This window comes from Zalophus californianus, chromosome 2 (assembly GCF_009762305.2).
Source record: "Zalophus californianus isolate mZalCal1 chromosome 2, mZalCal1.pri.v2, whole genome shotgun sequence".
Classification (NCBI taxonomy): domain Eukaryota; kingdom Metazoa; phylum Chordata; class Mammalia; order Carnivora; family Otariidae; genus Zalophus; species Zalophus californianus.
The window spans coordinates 203,327,007-203,340,196 of NC_045596.1; the positions used below are offsets into that span (position 1 = coordinate 203,327,007).

The 13,190-nt window shown below is 41.9% G+C and overlaps 2 protein-coding genes across 2 annotated transcripts in view; one reads left to right on the forward strand and one right to left on the reverse strand.

Moving 5' to 3' along the window:
* The window catches only part of LOC113936884, a 76,018-nt gene that overhangs the window by 12,110 nt on the left and 50,718 nt on the right, over positions 1-13,190 (forward strand). Inside the window, 1 exon segment of the mRNA XM_035726291.1 lies at positions 11,136-11,622. Coding sequence (XP_035582184.1) covers positions 11,136-11,622 — 487 coding nt within the window.
* On the reverse strand, positions 7,101-7,738 carry LOC118356736 (enhancer of rudimentary homolog). Its single transcript, XM_035726293.1, has one exon. The coding sequence runs from the start codon at positions 7,704-7,706 to the stop codon at positions 7,392-7,394; it is 315 nt and encodes a 104-aa protein (XP_035582186.1). The 5' UTR covers positions 7,707-7,738; the 3' UTR covers positions 7,101-7,391.

A 13,190-nucleotide genomic window follows, 5' to 3' on the forward strand; every position in this document is an offset into this window, starting at 1 on the left:
CATGAGCAAAGTGACCACGGTGACAGAGATGGAAGTCATAATGGGTCTCAGCAACATGGACTTCAACTCACCAAGGCCAGCCTGGCCACGGCCGCTGCTGCACACCCAATCTGGAGAGCAACACGGAGTCTCCAGTATGGCTGTGTTGTCTAGGCTCCTCAGCCAGCTACTTGGTGGTTGGTTGATTGATTACATTGGACTGCTTCTTACTGTGAATCTCTTGAATGTGGCAGGTTGCTTGTCTCTTCTTGCTTTCAAAACTCTGTTTTTGTTTTTGGGTTTCAACACTTTAACTATGATGTATCTCCTTGTGGATCTTTATAAGTTTATCCTTCTGGGTGAGTTGTTGAGCTTTGAGTCTTTTCCAAACTATTTTTGTGAACCATGTCTTTCTTGTGTGTGTTCATTGAAATTTCTCTTCCCTTGTGTCTCCATTCTTAGATATCTGGCTCCCATGAAGGGAAAAGGAAATAGGGCTTGTCTCTTTGAATTCTCTAGCTGGAAAGCTGCTTCAGTTCATGGTGGTTGAAACCCCTATGCTAGCCTCTCTGCGATCAAAAGCAGCAAAAGGGCCCCATAGAACTCGAAGAAAACAAATGTGTGTGTGTGTGTGTGTGTGTGTGTCTGTGTGTGTGTGTCTGTGTGTATACTAAAAATCTGGATTATACTGCTTCCTACTTCCTGGAATTCCGTATCTCTCTTTAAATGAAATGAAGACAAATTGGCAACCTGGTTTTGATATCAGGAGTTTGCTGGAATCTAGTTGTAAGTAGTTTGGTTGTATTTCCATTGGCATCTGTGAGTAAATAGTGTGGCCTTGGTGTTCACGTGTTGGAAAGTGGCACTCTTGAATGACAGTTTGGCTCTTCACAGTTGAGCCCTATGTAGCTCAGGACTTTGAGGATGTTTTCCATTGTCTTCCTAGTGTATGTTATTGCTAAATTGTGTAGGATTGTGGCTACTGTTTTCCCCCTTTCCTAGATATTCTGATGTTTTATTCTGAGGTGTCTTTGTAGATTTTTTTAAAACAGTCTTCTCATTTACATACCATAAAATTTACTCATTTTATTTGAACAATTCAATGATTTTTGGTAGATTTACAGAGTTGTGCAGACATCACTATAGTCCAAATTTAGGACAGTTCCGTCACTCCCAGAAGTTGCCTCAAGCCCTTTGGCAGTCACTCTGTTCTTGCCCTGCCCAGGTCACCACTGATCTACTCTTTCTGTGTAGATTTGTCTCTTCTAGAGAGGTCACATATGCATCATGTTTTTGAGGTTCATCCTGGTTGTAGGATAGATCAGTACTTTGTTACTTCTTATTTGTTCTTTTTTTTTTTTTTTTAAAGTAGGCTCCATGCCCAACATGGGGCTTGAACTCACAACCCTCAGAGCAAGAGTCCCATGCTCTACTGACTGAGCCAGCCAGGCGCCCTGTTGCTTTATATTTCTGGCTAATATTCTGTTGTATGATCTATCATATTTTGTTTATCCCTCGACCAGTTTTGACGGGCATTTTCTTGTTTCTGCTTTGTTGCTATTATGAATAGTGCTGCTTTGGATGTTTGTTTTCCTTTCCCTTGGAAGGGAAATTCCTGGGTCTCTTTAACATTTTGAGAAACTGACCAATTGTTTTCCAAAGTGGCTGCACCATTTTACATCCCCACCAGTAATGTATGAGGGGCTCCAGTTTCTCCACAACCTCACAACACTTGTTATCTATCTTTTTCATTATAACTCTCCTAGTGGGTGTGAGGTGGTGTCTCACTGGGTGGTTGACTTTCATTTTCCTAGTGATAATGAGCATCTTTTCATATGCTTTTTGTCCATATGTGTATTTTGTTTTCAGATTCTTTGAGCATTTTTTATGTGGTTGTGTTTTTATTATGGAGTTTATAAGAGTTCTTTATAGAAGTTGTTAAGAGTTCTTACAGAGTTCTGGATAAAAGTCCCTTTATCAGATACATGATTTGAAAATATTTGCTCCCTTTCTGTGGATTGTCATTTTCTTTTCTTTTTTTTTTAAGATTTATTTATTTATTTTAGATATGGAGTGGGGAGGGAGAGAGAGAATCTCAAGCAAACTCCCCACTGAGCACGGGGCTCAGTCCCACAATCCTGAGATCATGAACAAGAGCCAAAATCAAGAATTAGACGCTTAACTAACTGTGCCACCCAGGCGCCCCCATTTTACTTTCTTGAAGATATTTTTTGAAGCAGAGAATTTTTTTTTCTCCAAGGAATCAAACACAATTTATTTTTGAACTAATTAAGAGAGATTGAGGGGCGCCTGGGTGGCTCAGTTGGTTAAGCGCTTGCCTTCGGCTCAGGTCATGGTCCCAGGGTCCTGGGATCGAACCCTGCTTTGGGTTCCCTGCTTGGCGGGAAGCCTGCTTCTCCCTCTCCCACTCCCCCTTCTTGTGTTCCTGCTCTCGCTGTGTCTCTCTCTGTCAAATAAATAAATAAAATAATTTAAAAAAAAGATTGAGTAAAAGAAAGTTTTACCTCAACTTTCCCAATAGACATTTTCTCCTCAGACTGCATGTTATCAATTTTAAACTTAAATTAGACTTAAAATTGAGTCCCATCAGTGGCCTTCATAATATTCACAAAGGATGTACAAATTGTGTCATTTGGTTGAAGATTCAAGTTTGAAAATAACAATCTTTCCACTTTTTGTGCTTTAGATTTTTTTTTACACTAATCTTGTGCCATATGTAGGGTTTGAACTCATGACCCCAGGAATCAAGAGCCACATGCTCTATGGACTGAACCATCCCGGTGCCCCACTTTTGTGCTTTAGAACAATTCTCAAAACACATTATGATGCTCCCAGCTCATAACTGTTCAGTTAATTTTTTCTTCTCAAAATAACTTAGAGGAAGAGATTCATTTACTTATGTAATATATATATATATATATATATGTGTATATATGTATATATATATTCAAAAACAGAACTCATCCAGTTTCTCCCATGTTCATGGTGGGAAAAACTAGTCCAACCCAACAGATGTAGCAAAACATCTGTGTCCTGTTTTGGCTTCTCTGTTTTAAGGGACCAGAGAAAATCCTTTGTTGTTTTCATTGTGGTTTCAACATAACAGTACCACATGTCCTTTTCTTCCTCCCGATCTTGATCCAGCATCCAACATTGATCTTTTATATTCAAAAAATGAGCTTTCCAGAGCTTTGCAGTTTCCCTTCTTCAGACACTGCCAAGCAGACTTACCTCCCTGGAGCATGTGGTCTGACCGTGGGAGAGGACTATGGCACACGTGCACCCGGGCCCTCTTCGTGGCCACACCCTCGACTCCTCCTCCAGATACCAGCATCCCAGGGCCTGACTGCATCTCTCCTGCCTGTGGCCCAGACCTGGCTGGATGCAGGCCTAAAAGATTTAAAGTGTATCTGTTTTTCTTTCATCATTTGCCTTTGGTGTCATATCTGATTCATTGCCAAATCCAAAGTCACAGAGGTTAACTCTTTTTTAGCCTTTCTGTTTAGGTCTGTGATCCACTTGCAGTTCATGGTATGAGAAATGGGCCCAACTTCTTTTCTTTTTATGTGGATATCCAGTAGTCTCAGCAATATTTCAATTCAGTGTTTCCCCGTTGAATTGTCTTGTTGTCCTTGCTGGAGACCAGCTGACCCTGCACGTAAAGGCTTGTTTCTAGACTGAGTTCTATCATTGATCCACGTGTGGACCCTATGGCAGTACCACACCATCTTCATTTCCATAGCTTTGTAGTAAGCTTTGCACTCAGGTAGTGGGAGTCAACCAACTTTATTCTTTTTCAAGATCGTTGGCTATTCTGGGTCCCTTGCATTTCTATATGAATTTCAGGATTAACTGGCCGGTTTCTGCACAAGAGCCAGCTGGGATTTTGATAGAAATTGGACTGAACCTGGAGCAGTTTTGCCATCCTAGCAATGTAATTATTAGTGTGGTGTAAAAACACTTAAATCTGCTGTTTTATTTTTTGTGTTACTTGTTACCTCTGTTGCTCATTTCTTTTTTCCCCCCTGCCTCCTGTAGGTTACCTGAATATTACTTCATAATTCCATTGTGACTTACCTACACTGTTGTGAATGTAAGTCCTTACATATATTCTTCATCGGACACTCTAGGTATTATGTTGTATATGCATAATTGGTCACAGTGTGCTGGTGTTGACATTTTTTTAAAGATTTTATTTATTTATTTGACAGAGAGACACAGCGAGAGAGGGAACACAAGCAGGGGAGTGGGGGAGGGAAAAGCAGGCTTCCCACAGAGCAGGGAGCCCAATACGGGGCTTGATCCCAGGACCCTGGGATCATGACCTGAGCCAAAGGCAGCCGCTTAATGACTGAGCCACCCAGGCACCCCTGGTGTTGACATTTTACCCAATTGAGCGGTGTGTAGAAACCTAACCACTGTCTTTATGTCTGTTTACCCCACCAGATTCATATAATCCTCTGTAAGTTAATTATCTTAACTTCATTTACCTATTTGAGAACCACATCAATTTTGTAATTTTTACTTCAAGTGCCATACATATTTTAGCCAGCTCAAAAGTAAAAAGCAAGTGCATTTTATTTCCCTATATCTGTACTCTTTCTGTTTCTCTACCCTCCTTCCTCATGTTCTAGGATTCCTGCCCTTATCAGTTCCTTTCTGATCCATCGACTTCTTCAAGACATTCTTTTAGGGCAGCAATTTCTTTGTGGGTTTTCTTCCTCCGAGAATAACTCAATTTCTTCTTTATTCCTGAACAAAAGTTTCACTCATTGTGGAATTTTGAACTGACAGTTCTTTTCTTTGAGCACTGAAAACCATTGCGCCACTTCTTTCTGGCTCCATGGTTTCTGACGAGAAGTGCGCTGCCATTCAAACTGGTTTTCTCCTGTAGGTGAGGTCTCTCATGCCACTGTCAGGATCTTTTCTTTGTTTAACATAACTTCACGGTAATTTCTTTGGTTTTATGCTGTGGGGGTCTGATTAGGTTTTTTTTTTTTTTTTTCACTCTATCGGCTTATTTATGTGTTTTTTTGCCTAACTTGGGAAATGTTCAGCCATTATTTGTTTGAGTCCTTTTGCAGCCCCACACTCTTTCTCTTCTCCTGCTGGAGTGGTGGTGATGAGTGTTCAGTCTTTTGTTTTGGACCCTTGGGTTTGTTGTCATTGTTGTTTTTAGTATTTTCTCTCTGTTGTTCGGATTGGGTAACTTCTGTTCTTTGATCTTTAATTTCACAGATTCTTTTATCTGTCATCTCAGGCTGCAGTCTACGTCTACCCATTTTTTTTTATCGGTTATTGTATTTCTAAGTTCAAAAATTTCCGGATACTTTATTGTGTCTTCTGTATCTCTGCTAAGACTTTGTGGTTTTTAATTTATTTCCAGCATGTCCATAATTGCTTGTGGAAATACTTTTATGATGGTGCTTTAGAATTCTTGTCCAGTAATTCCATCAGTTTCATCCTGGTTTTGGCATTTGCTTCTATTTTTTATTTAAGAAGAGATTTTCCTGCTTCTTGGCATGGCGATTCTTCATTGTATCCTGGACATTTTGGGTATTAAGACTCTGAATCTTGTTTTTCTGTTTTAGCAGAGCTTTCCCCGACATGGTGCCCCAGGAGTAAGAAGCTATTTCCTCTTGGGGCGCCTGGGTGGCTCAGTGGGTTAACCCTTTGACTCTTAATTCGGCTCAGGCCGTGATCTCAGGGTGGTGCGATGAAGCCCCACGTTGCGCTCCATGCTGGGCGATGAGACTGCTTGAGATTCTCTCTCTCCCTCCGCCACTCTCTCTCTTTCTCTCTTAAAGGAAAGAGGGAAAGAAGGGAAGGAGAAGGGAAGCTGATTCCTCTTACTGCCGTGTGAGGATGAGAGCCCCAATTCCCCACGTGGCCCTTGTTTGTGCCTTGGGATAGGAACAGACACCTGTTGCTGCTGGCTGGGAGTGGGATTTCAAGCTTCCTCATAACTGTGCCCTAGCTGGGAGAATTGGGGGGGTCTTGTTACCGTCCCCCTCCACTGAGCCAGTAAGGTTTCCCTTGTTACTGATGGCTCTTCATGTGGCCTTCCCTACCACCATCCCACTTAGGGGAAGGAGTCCTCCTGCAGCCAGGTAAGGGTGGATGTTGAGGCTCCTCATGTACTTTTTCTGACACTGCTCCAGTTGGGGAAAGCACACCACAGTATAGCCAACTGAGGGTGGACATCCATGCCCCCCTTTTTTTAGTCGAAGTATAGTTGATACACAATGCTCTGTTAATTTCAGATGGACAACATAGTGATTTGACAAATTAATGTTATACTCACCACAAGTGTAGCTTCCATCTGTGTTGGTATTACAATACCGTTGACCATGTTCCCTATGCTGTACCTTTTCTCTCCATGATTTATTTGTTCCATACTGGAAGCCTGTATCACCCACTCCCCTTCATCCATTTTGCCCCTCCCCCAACCCTCTCCCCTCTGGCAGCCATCAGTTCTCTGTATTTATGGGTCTGTTTCTGCTTTTTGTTTGTTCGTTTGCTTAGTTTTTTAGGTTCTACATATAAGTGAAGTCATGTAGTGTTTGTCTTTCTCTGGCTTATTTCACTTAGCATTAATACCCTCTAGCTCCATCCACATGCTTGCGAAAGGCAAGACTTCATTCTTTTTTGTGGCTGAGTAATATTCCACTGTGTGTGTGTGTGTGTCACATCTTCATTATCCATCTAGGGAGACCCATGGGTTACCTCCGTATTTTGGATATTGTAAATAATGCTGCAGTAGAGATAGGGGTGTAGATATCTTTATCATTAGTGTTTTTATTTTCTTTGGGTAAATACCCAGGAGTGGAATTATTGGATCATATGGTAATTCTGTTTTTAATTTTTGAGGAACCTCCCTACTGTTTTCCAGAGTGGCTGTACCAGTTTGCATTCCCTTCAACAGTGCAAGAGCGTTCACCTTTCTCTGCATCCTCACCAACACCTGTTGTCTCCTGTGTTGTTAATTTTTTTTTGAAAATTTAAAGAACATTTATTCATTTTTCACTAAGACTTTATCTTGAGCATGTAACTAAACTGTCACTACCCCCCCACCCCAACCTGAAGGGTTAGTACAGCGACTGTTATAAAGTAGATATGAACAGTTTGAAGGATTGGAACCAAGATTAACTGACAAACAACTTCCATCTAAATTATCATAAAAATGTTTAAGTAAAAAAAAAAAGGGAGGGGAAGGGGGCAATGGGGGTTTCAGATTGAACAAGATCCTCACATTTCATCTAATACCTTCCATCCTGGCTAGAGTACACCAAGATGGAGACAGGATTACTATAATACAGAGCCGCCACTGCAGCACGCTGTACACACCTGTGTTCCAAGCCCACCCCCAGCCCCCACTGCTTCTAACTCAGCTATTTCCCGGCCTGTTGGGCCTGCCGACGAAGGAGCACGTAGATCTTCTCTTTAATCCAGTCTTTGTTATAGGGCTGGTATGTCTGGGTATCAGCTCGGTAAACAAGGCAGCTGAGGTCTGCCAGATTGTCAATAAAATCAAACAACTGACTGATATCATATGTGATAGAGGGACTGTTGGGATTCATTCTCTTCAGATGTTCTTCATACATTTTACAAACACCTTCCATGCATTCATTCACAGATTCATAGTCAGCATAAGTTCTGCCTTCTGGCCTCTTGGTAGGCTGTACCAGCAAAATGGTGTGAGACATCGCGCCAAACTCTCTTGCTGCAGCCGCTGCCTACACTGCCGCCGCACAGGAGCTTAGCCGCAACGCCCTCCTGTGTTGTTAATTTTAGCCATTCAGACTGGTGTGAGGTGATATCTCAATGTGGTTTTCATTTGTATTTCCCTGATGATGAGTGATGTTGAGATCTTTTCATGTGTCTTTTGGCCACATGGATGTCTTCTTTGGGAAAAGGCCTATTCAGATCCTCTGCCCATTTTTTAATTGGATTGTTCATTTGTTTTGGTGATGAATTGTATAAGTTCTTTATATATTTTGGATATTAATCTCTTATCAGATGTATCATTTGCCAATAACTTTTCCCATTCAGTAGATTGCCTTTTTGTTTTGTCAATGATTTCCTTTGCTGTGCAGAAGCTTTTTATTTTGATGTAGTCCCAACAGTTTGTTTTCACTTTTCTTTCCATTGCCTAAAAAGACATATCCATAAATATGTTACCAAGGCGGATGTCAAGGCGATTTTACTGTATATGTTTTCTTTTAGGAGTTTTATGGATTCAAGTCTCACATTTAATCCATTAATCCATTTTGAGCTAATTTTTGTGTATGGTGTAAGAAAGAGTCCTATTTCATTCTTTTGCATGTGGCTGTCTAGTTTTCACACCACCATTTGTTGAAGAGACTGTCCTTTCCCTGTTGTATATTCTTGCCTCCTTCGTCATAGATTAATTGACCGTGTAAGTGTGGGTGTATTTCTGGGCTCTCTGTTGTATTCCTTTGATCGGTGTGTCTGCTTTTGTGTCAGTACTGTGTACTGTTACGATTACTACAATTTGGTAGTATATCCTGAAATCTGTGATTCTGATACCTCTACCTCCAGCTTTGTTCTTCTTTCTCAAGATCGCTTTGGCTAGTTGAGGTCTTTTGTGGTTCCATACAAATTTTAGTATTTTTCTAGTTCTGTGGAAAATGCTCTTGGTATTTTGATAGGGATTGCGTTAAATCTGTTGATTGCTTTGGGAATTATAGACATTTTCACAGTATTAATTATTCCGGTCCATGAGCATAGCACGTATTTCCATTTCCTTGTGTCGTCTTTAGTTTGTTGTTTGTTTGTTTGTTTTTAATCAAGGTCTGATAATTTTCAGAGTACAAGTCTTTCATTTCCTTGGTTAAATTTATCCCTAAGGTATTTTATTATTTTTAGTACATTTGTAAATGTGATTTTTTTTTCTAAATTTCTCTTGCTACCACTTTGTTATGGGTGTTCATATTCTTAAACTACTTCTTGCTTCAGTTTTGGAAGGTTGGGTGTTTTGAGTATTTTGTCTATTTCATATAAGTTGTCCCATTTATTGGTGTAAAGTTGGGTATGATATCCCCTAGAAGGCTTTCCAGGGGATCTATGGTGATGCCTCCCTTTTTATTCCTGATATTGGTAATGTGCATTTTCTTTGCTTTGTTCTTTTTTTTTTTAAAGATTTTATGTATTTATTTGAGAGAGAGAGAATGAGAGATAGAGAGCACGAGAGGGAAGAGGGTCAGAGGGAGGAGCAGACTCCCTGCCGAGCAGGGAGCCCGATGTGGGACTCGATCCCGGGACTCCGGGATCATGACCTGAGCTGAAGGCAGTCGCTTAACCAACTGAGCCACCCAGGCGTCCTGCTTTATTCTTTTTTTTTTTAAGATTTTATTTATTTATTTGACAGAGAGCGAGAGGGCACAAGCAGGGGGAGCAGGAGAGGGAGAGGGAGAAGCAGCCTCCCCACAGAGCAGGGAGCCTGATGCGGGGGATCCCAGGACCGTGGGATCATGACCTGAGCCAAAGGCAGACGCTTAACCGACTGAACCACCCAGGCACCCCTCTTTGTTTTATTCTTGTTCATGTCTTGTAAGGGTTTAATTTTTAAAAATTACTTCGAAGAACCAACTTTTGGGTTTAATTTTTAAAAATTACTTCAAAGAACCAACGTTTGGCTTTGTTAATATTTTCTTTTTTCTGTTTTCAGTTTCATTGATTTCTGCTTTTCCGTTCTTCTACTCTGGGTTTAATTTATAACTTTTCGCAACAGAAGCTTAAATCACTGATTATAAACCTTTCTGAGAAGTTTTCAGATACATGCATTGAGAACTATAAATTTTCCTCGTGACTGCTCTATTTGCATCCTGCCATTTCCTGCATATTGTTTTGTTTCATTCACTTCAGATATTGTCCAATTCCCTTTATTCAGAATTGTGCTTAATCTCCAAATATTTGAGGACTTTCTATTAGTCTTTTGTCATTAATTTCAGATTTCATTTCTTTGGGGACAGATGGTATACTTGAAATTTATTGAGACGTGTTATACTCTTTTTTAAAGTTTTGAATATACTTTAAAAGGGTGTGTATTCAGCGGTTGGATGATGTTTCCATAAATACCAGTCAGCCTGAGTAGATTAAATAGTGTTTATATTCTTACTCATCATTTTTGTCTTCTTGCTGTGTTAATTATGGAGAGAAATTTGTTGAAATCTACAACTGTGATTGTCTATTTCTCCTTTTAGTTTTGTTAATTTTTGCTTAATGAATTTTGAAATTGTGTTAGATATACATGTTTAGTATTAAGTCTTTTTGTCAAATTGACTCTCTTATTATTATGTATTGTCTGTCTTTATCCCTGGTAACACTCCCTGTCTTAGAGTTTATTTTCGGCACAATATGTCTTTTTTCCAGTCCCTTTGCTTTTGATGTTTCTGTGTCCTTATATTTCAGTGTCTTTTATAAACAAGACATAGCTGTGTCTTGGTGGCTTTTTCTTTAATCCAGACTGAGAGTCTGCCTTTAAATTAGAGGATTTAGTCTATTTACATTTAGTATAATTACTAATATGGTTGAGTCTATCCACCATCTTGATATTTATTTTCTGTCGATACCATTTGATCTTTGTTCTTTTGCTTTTCTTTTCCTGCTTCCTTTTTTACTTTTGCTACAAGGTAGATCTCTTTGTATTCGTGGGTACGTTACAGTGGTGCCATCCACTGTGGTAGCCACTAGTCACATGTACTTAAGTTGAAAATTCAGTCCCTCGTTATATGAGCCACACTCTGGATGCCCAGTAGCCACACATGCTTGTTACCACGTTGGAAAGGAGAGATTACGGCAGAAAGTTCCAGATTGAGGTCAGGATTTGTTTTGAGTCAGAATTACCCAGGGTCCAATGTGAAAAGGGCATCGTTCTAGTCAGAAGACGTGTGTTCATGTTTTGTGTTTACTACTGATGGGCTTTGTGTCCGTAGGCCTACGAGATCCTGCTCTTAGCCTCAGTTTTCTTTTCTAAAACACACGGATAGTAATTCCTGCTCTTCCGCTTCACGGAGTGCTTGTGGAAAAGAACACTACAAAATGGTTAACAGTCTTCAGGAAAACATTAAAACTCAGTTGACTGTGTTTCTGTGTTTTGTTTGGTCTTTTAGGTTGCCGACGGAGCTGGAGTCCCCTTCTTGGTGGCCCTTTAGCTCCAAGCTTTGGAAGATGCCAGCAGAAACAAAGCCCAAGGGGGGCACCTCAACGGCTAGTCCCAAAGCTCTTGGAAAAGAAGGGGTAGTGGTCCGAATTCCTGCTGTTATCTCCCAGGGAACAGCATCTCATGTTAAAGCAGGAAGTCTCACCATCCTTGTGTCCGGGTTGGAAATCCATGACTCGAGTTCTTTGCTCATGCATAGATTTGAAAGAGAAGATATAGACGACATTAAGGTTCACACACCTTATGAAATTAGCATCCGCCAACGGTTCATCGGGAAGCCAGACATAGCTTATCACCTGATATCCGCCAAGATGCCCGAGGCTGTCCCCATTTTGGAGGTGCAGTTCAGCAAGAAGATGGAGTTGTTAGAAGGTGGCTTGACACCCGGAAGTGCCAGCACGTCTTCCCCAGCAGAGAAGGGCTGCTATGACTGGCAGGTGGGTGAGTGCGCGTCGGTCTCCAGGGGCGCGGCCTGTGGTACACCGTTAACGTGCTGCGTCGCTGATAGCATCTGCTGGTTCTGTGCACCAGTGCAGACTGTCCGTTTGTTTGTAAATGAGAACACTTCAGACCGTTTTCCTCAGTACCTGCAACCTCAGACTGTGTGAGTCCCGGAGCGCGGGTGTATCACACACTGGACGGCTGTGTGGGTTTCCCCTGAGCTCAGCAAGGCTCGGTGGCACTTTCAGAACAGAGGAAGGCTCCACGGTAGGCGATTCCCCCTTTCCTCTGTGTGACTCAGGGCACCTAGCTGCCCACCCTGGTGGGTGTCCAGTCCCTCCACCCCTGACCTTGGCATCAGTCTGGGTCATCCCAGCCCGCCTTCCAGGGACATGTTTAGGAATCAGAATCTCTGAAAACTGCAGCATAGTTTTTGTGGGTTTGCAGGCCTCCACTGTTGGTGAGGTGTGCTGTCCTCCGAGTGTCTCTGGGGAGCACGGAGCTGGGCATGGCCAGGGGTCGCAAGGGTCCCAGGTCGCAGGCCCAGCCCCAGCCTCGCCCACAGCAGCCTGGGGTCATCTGACTTCTCAGATTTGCCGTCCTGATGGTATCCGGTGGCATCTTGCTGGTGTCTTTATTTTCATGTCTGATTGATTGTGACGTGGAGCATCTGACGCTCCTTATTTGCTTTTGGGCTTCACATGTTTCTCTGTGGATTGCCTATTCTGTGGTTTTTGTTTTTTTATTCTGCTGTGCTGTTTGTTCAGTCCATGTTGTAGGTATGCATCCCTGTTGGCTTTAGAAGCTACCACCTCTGCCAGACTGTCATTCTCCTTTACAGAAATCCTTAATTGGGTAAATTCCCCTTAAGTTTGTTTCTGCACCCATCTTAAGAATGGCAGAGTCATAAAATACATTATTTTCCCATAGGTGATCTTATGTCTGTGTTATTGTGATTTTTCTAACAGGCTAGTAGTCTTTCCTTATTGACTTTGATTGCTGGATGTCTGTTACAATAAGAGATATGTTTGCTTCTTTTTGTTCTGAAGTGATTGATTTCAGTGCTAATATGTAACCTGGTTCCCTAACACATGAATATTTTGATGTTTTTCTACATGGCTTCACGTTTCAAAAGAAATTTACCTGAAAATAGATCTGTCCCATAAGCACCAAAATTTTGGAAGTATTAATGTAAACAGGTAATTTTTTGGCATTTCCAGATTTTTCTTTGGCCCTTCTCAAGGCAGGACTGGGAAGCCCATAAAGGGGCCGAGAAGGGTGGGCAGTACCAGCGAACCCAAGACCCTGATGAGGGAGGCATCAGGCCAGGCCGTCGGTGCCTCCACCCTGCGGTTTGCCCCTGGGGGGCTGGGGCTGTTAGGCCTGATGCAGAGCGCCTTCAGCCATTGATTCTGCTGATGGAGAACTCCCCGTGCCAGGCACAGTGCCGGGCCCCCACAGTCCCTCTTCTCATGGTCCACCACATTCGTGGGTTTTCTGTGTACCTGGTGGTTTCGGAGAGAGTGTCGCGTGCCAGGTGGGGGATGCCAGCACACTCCATGCA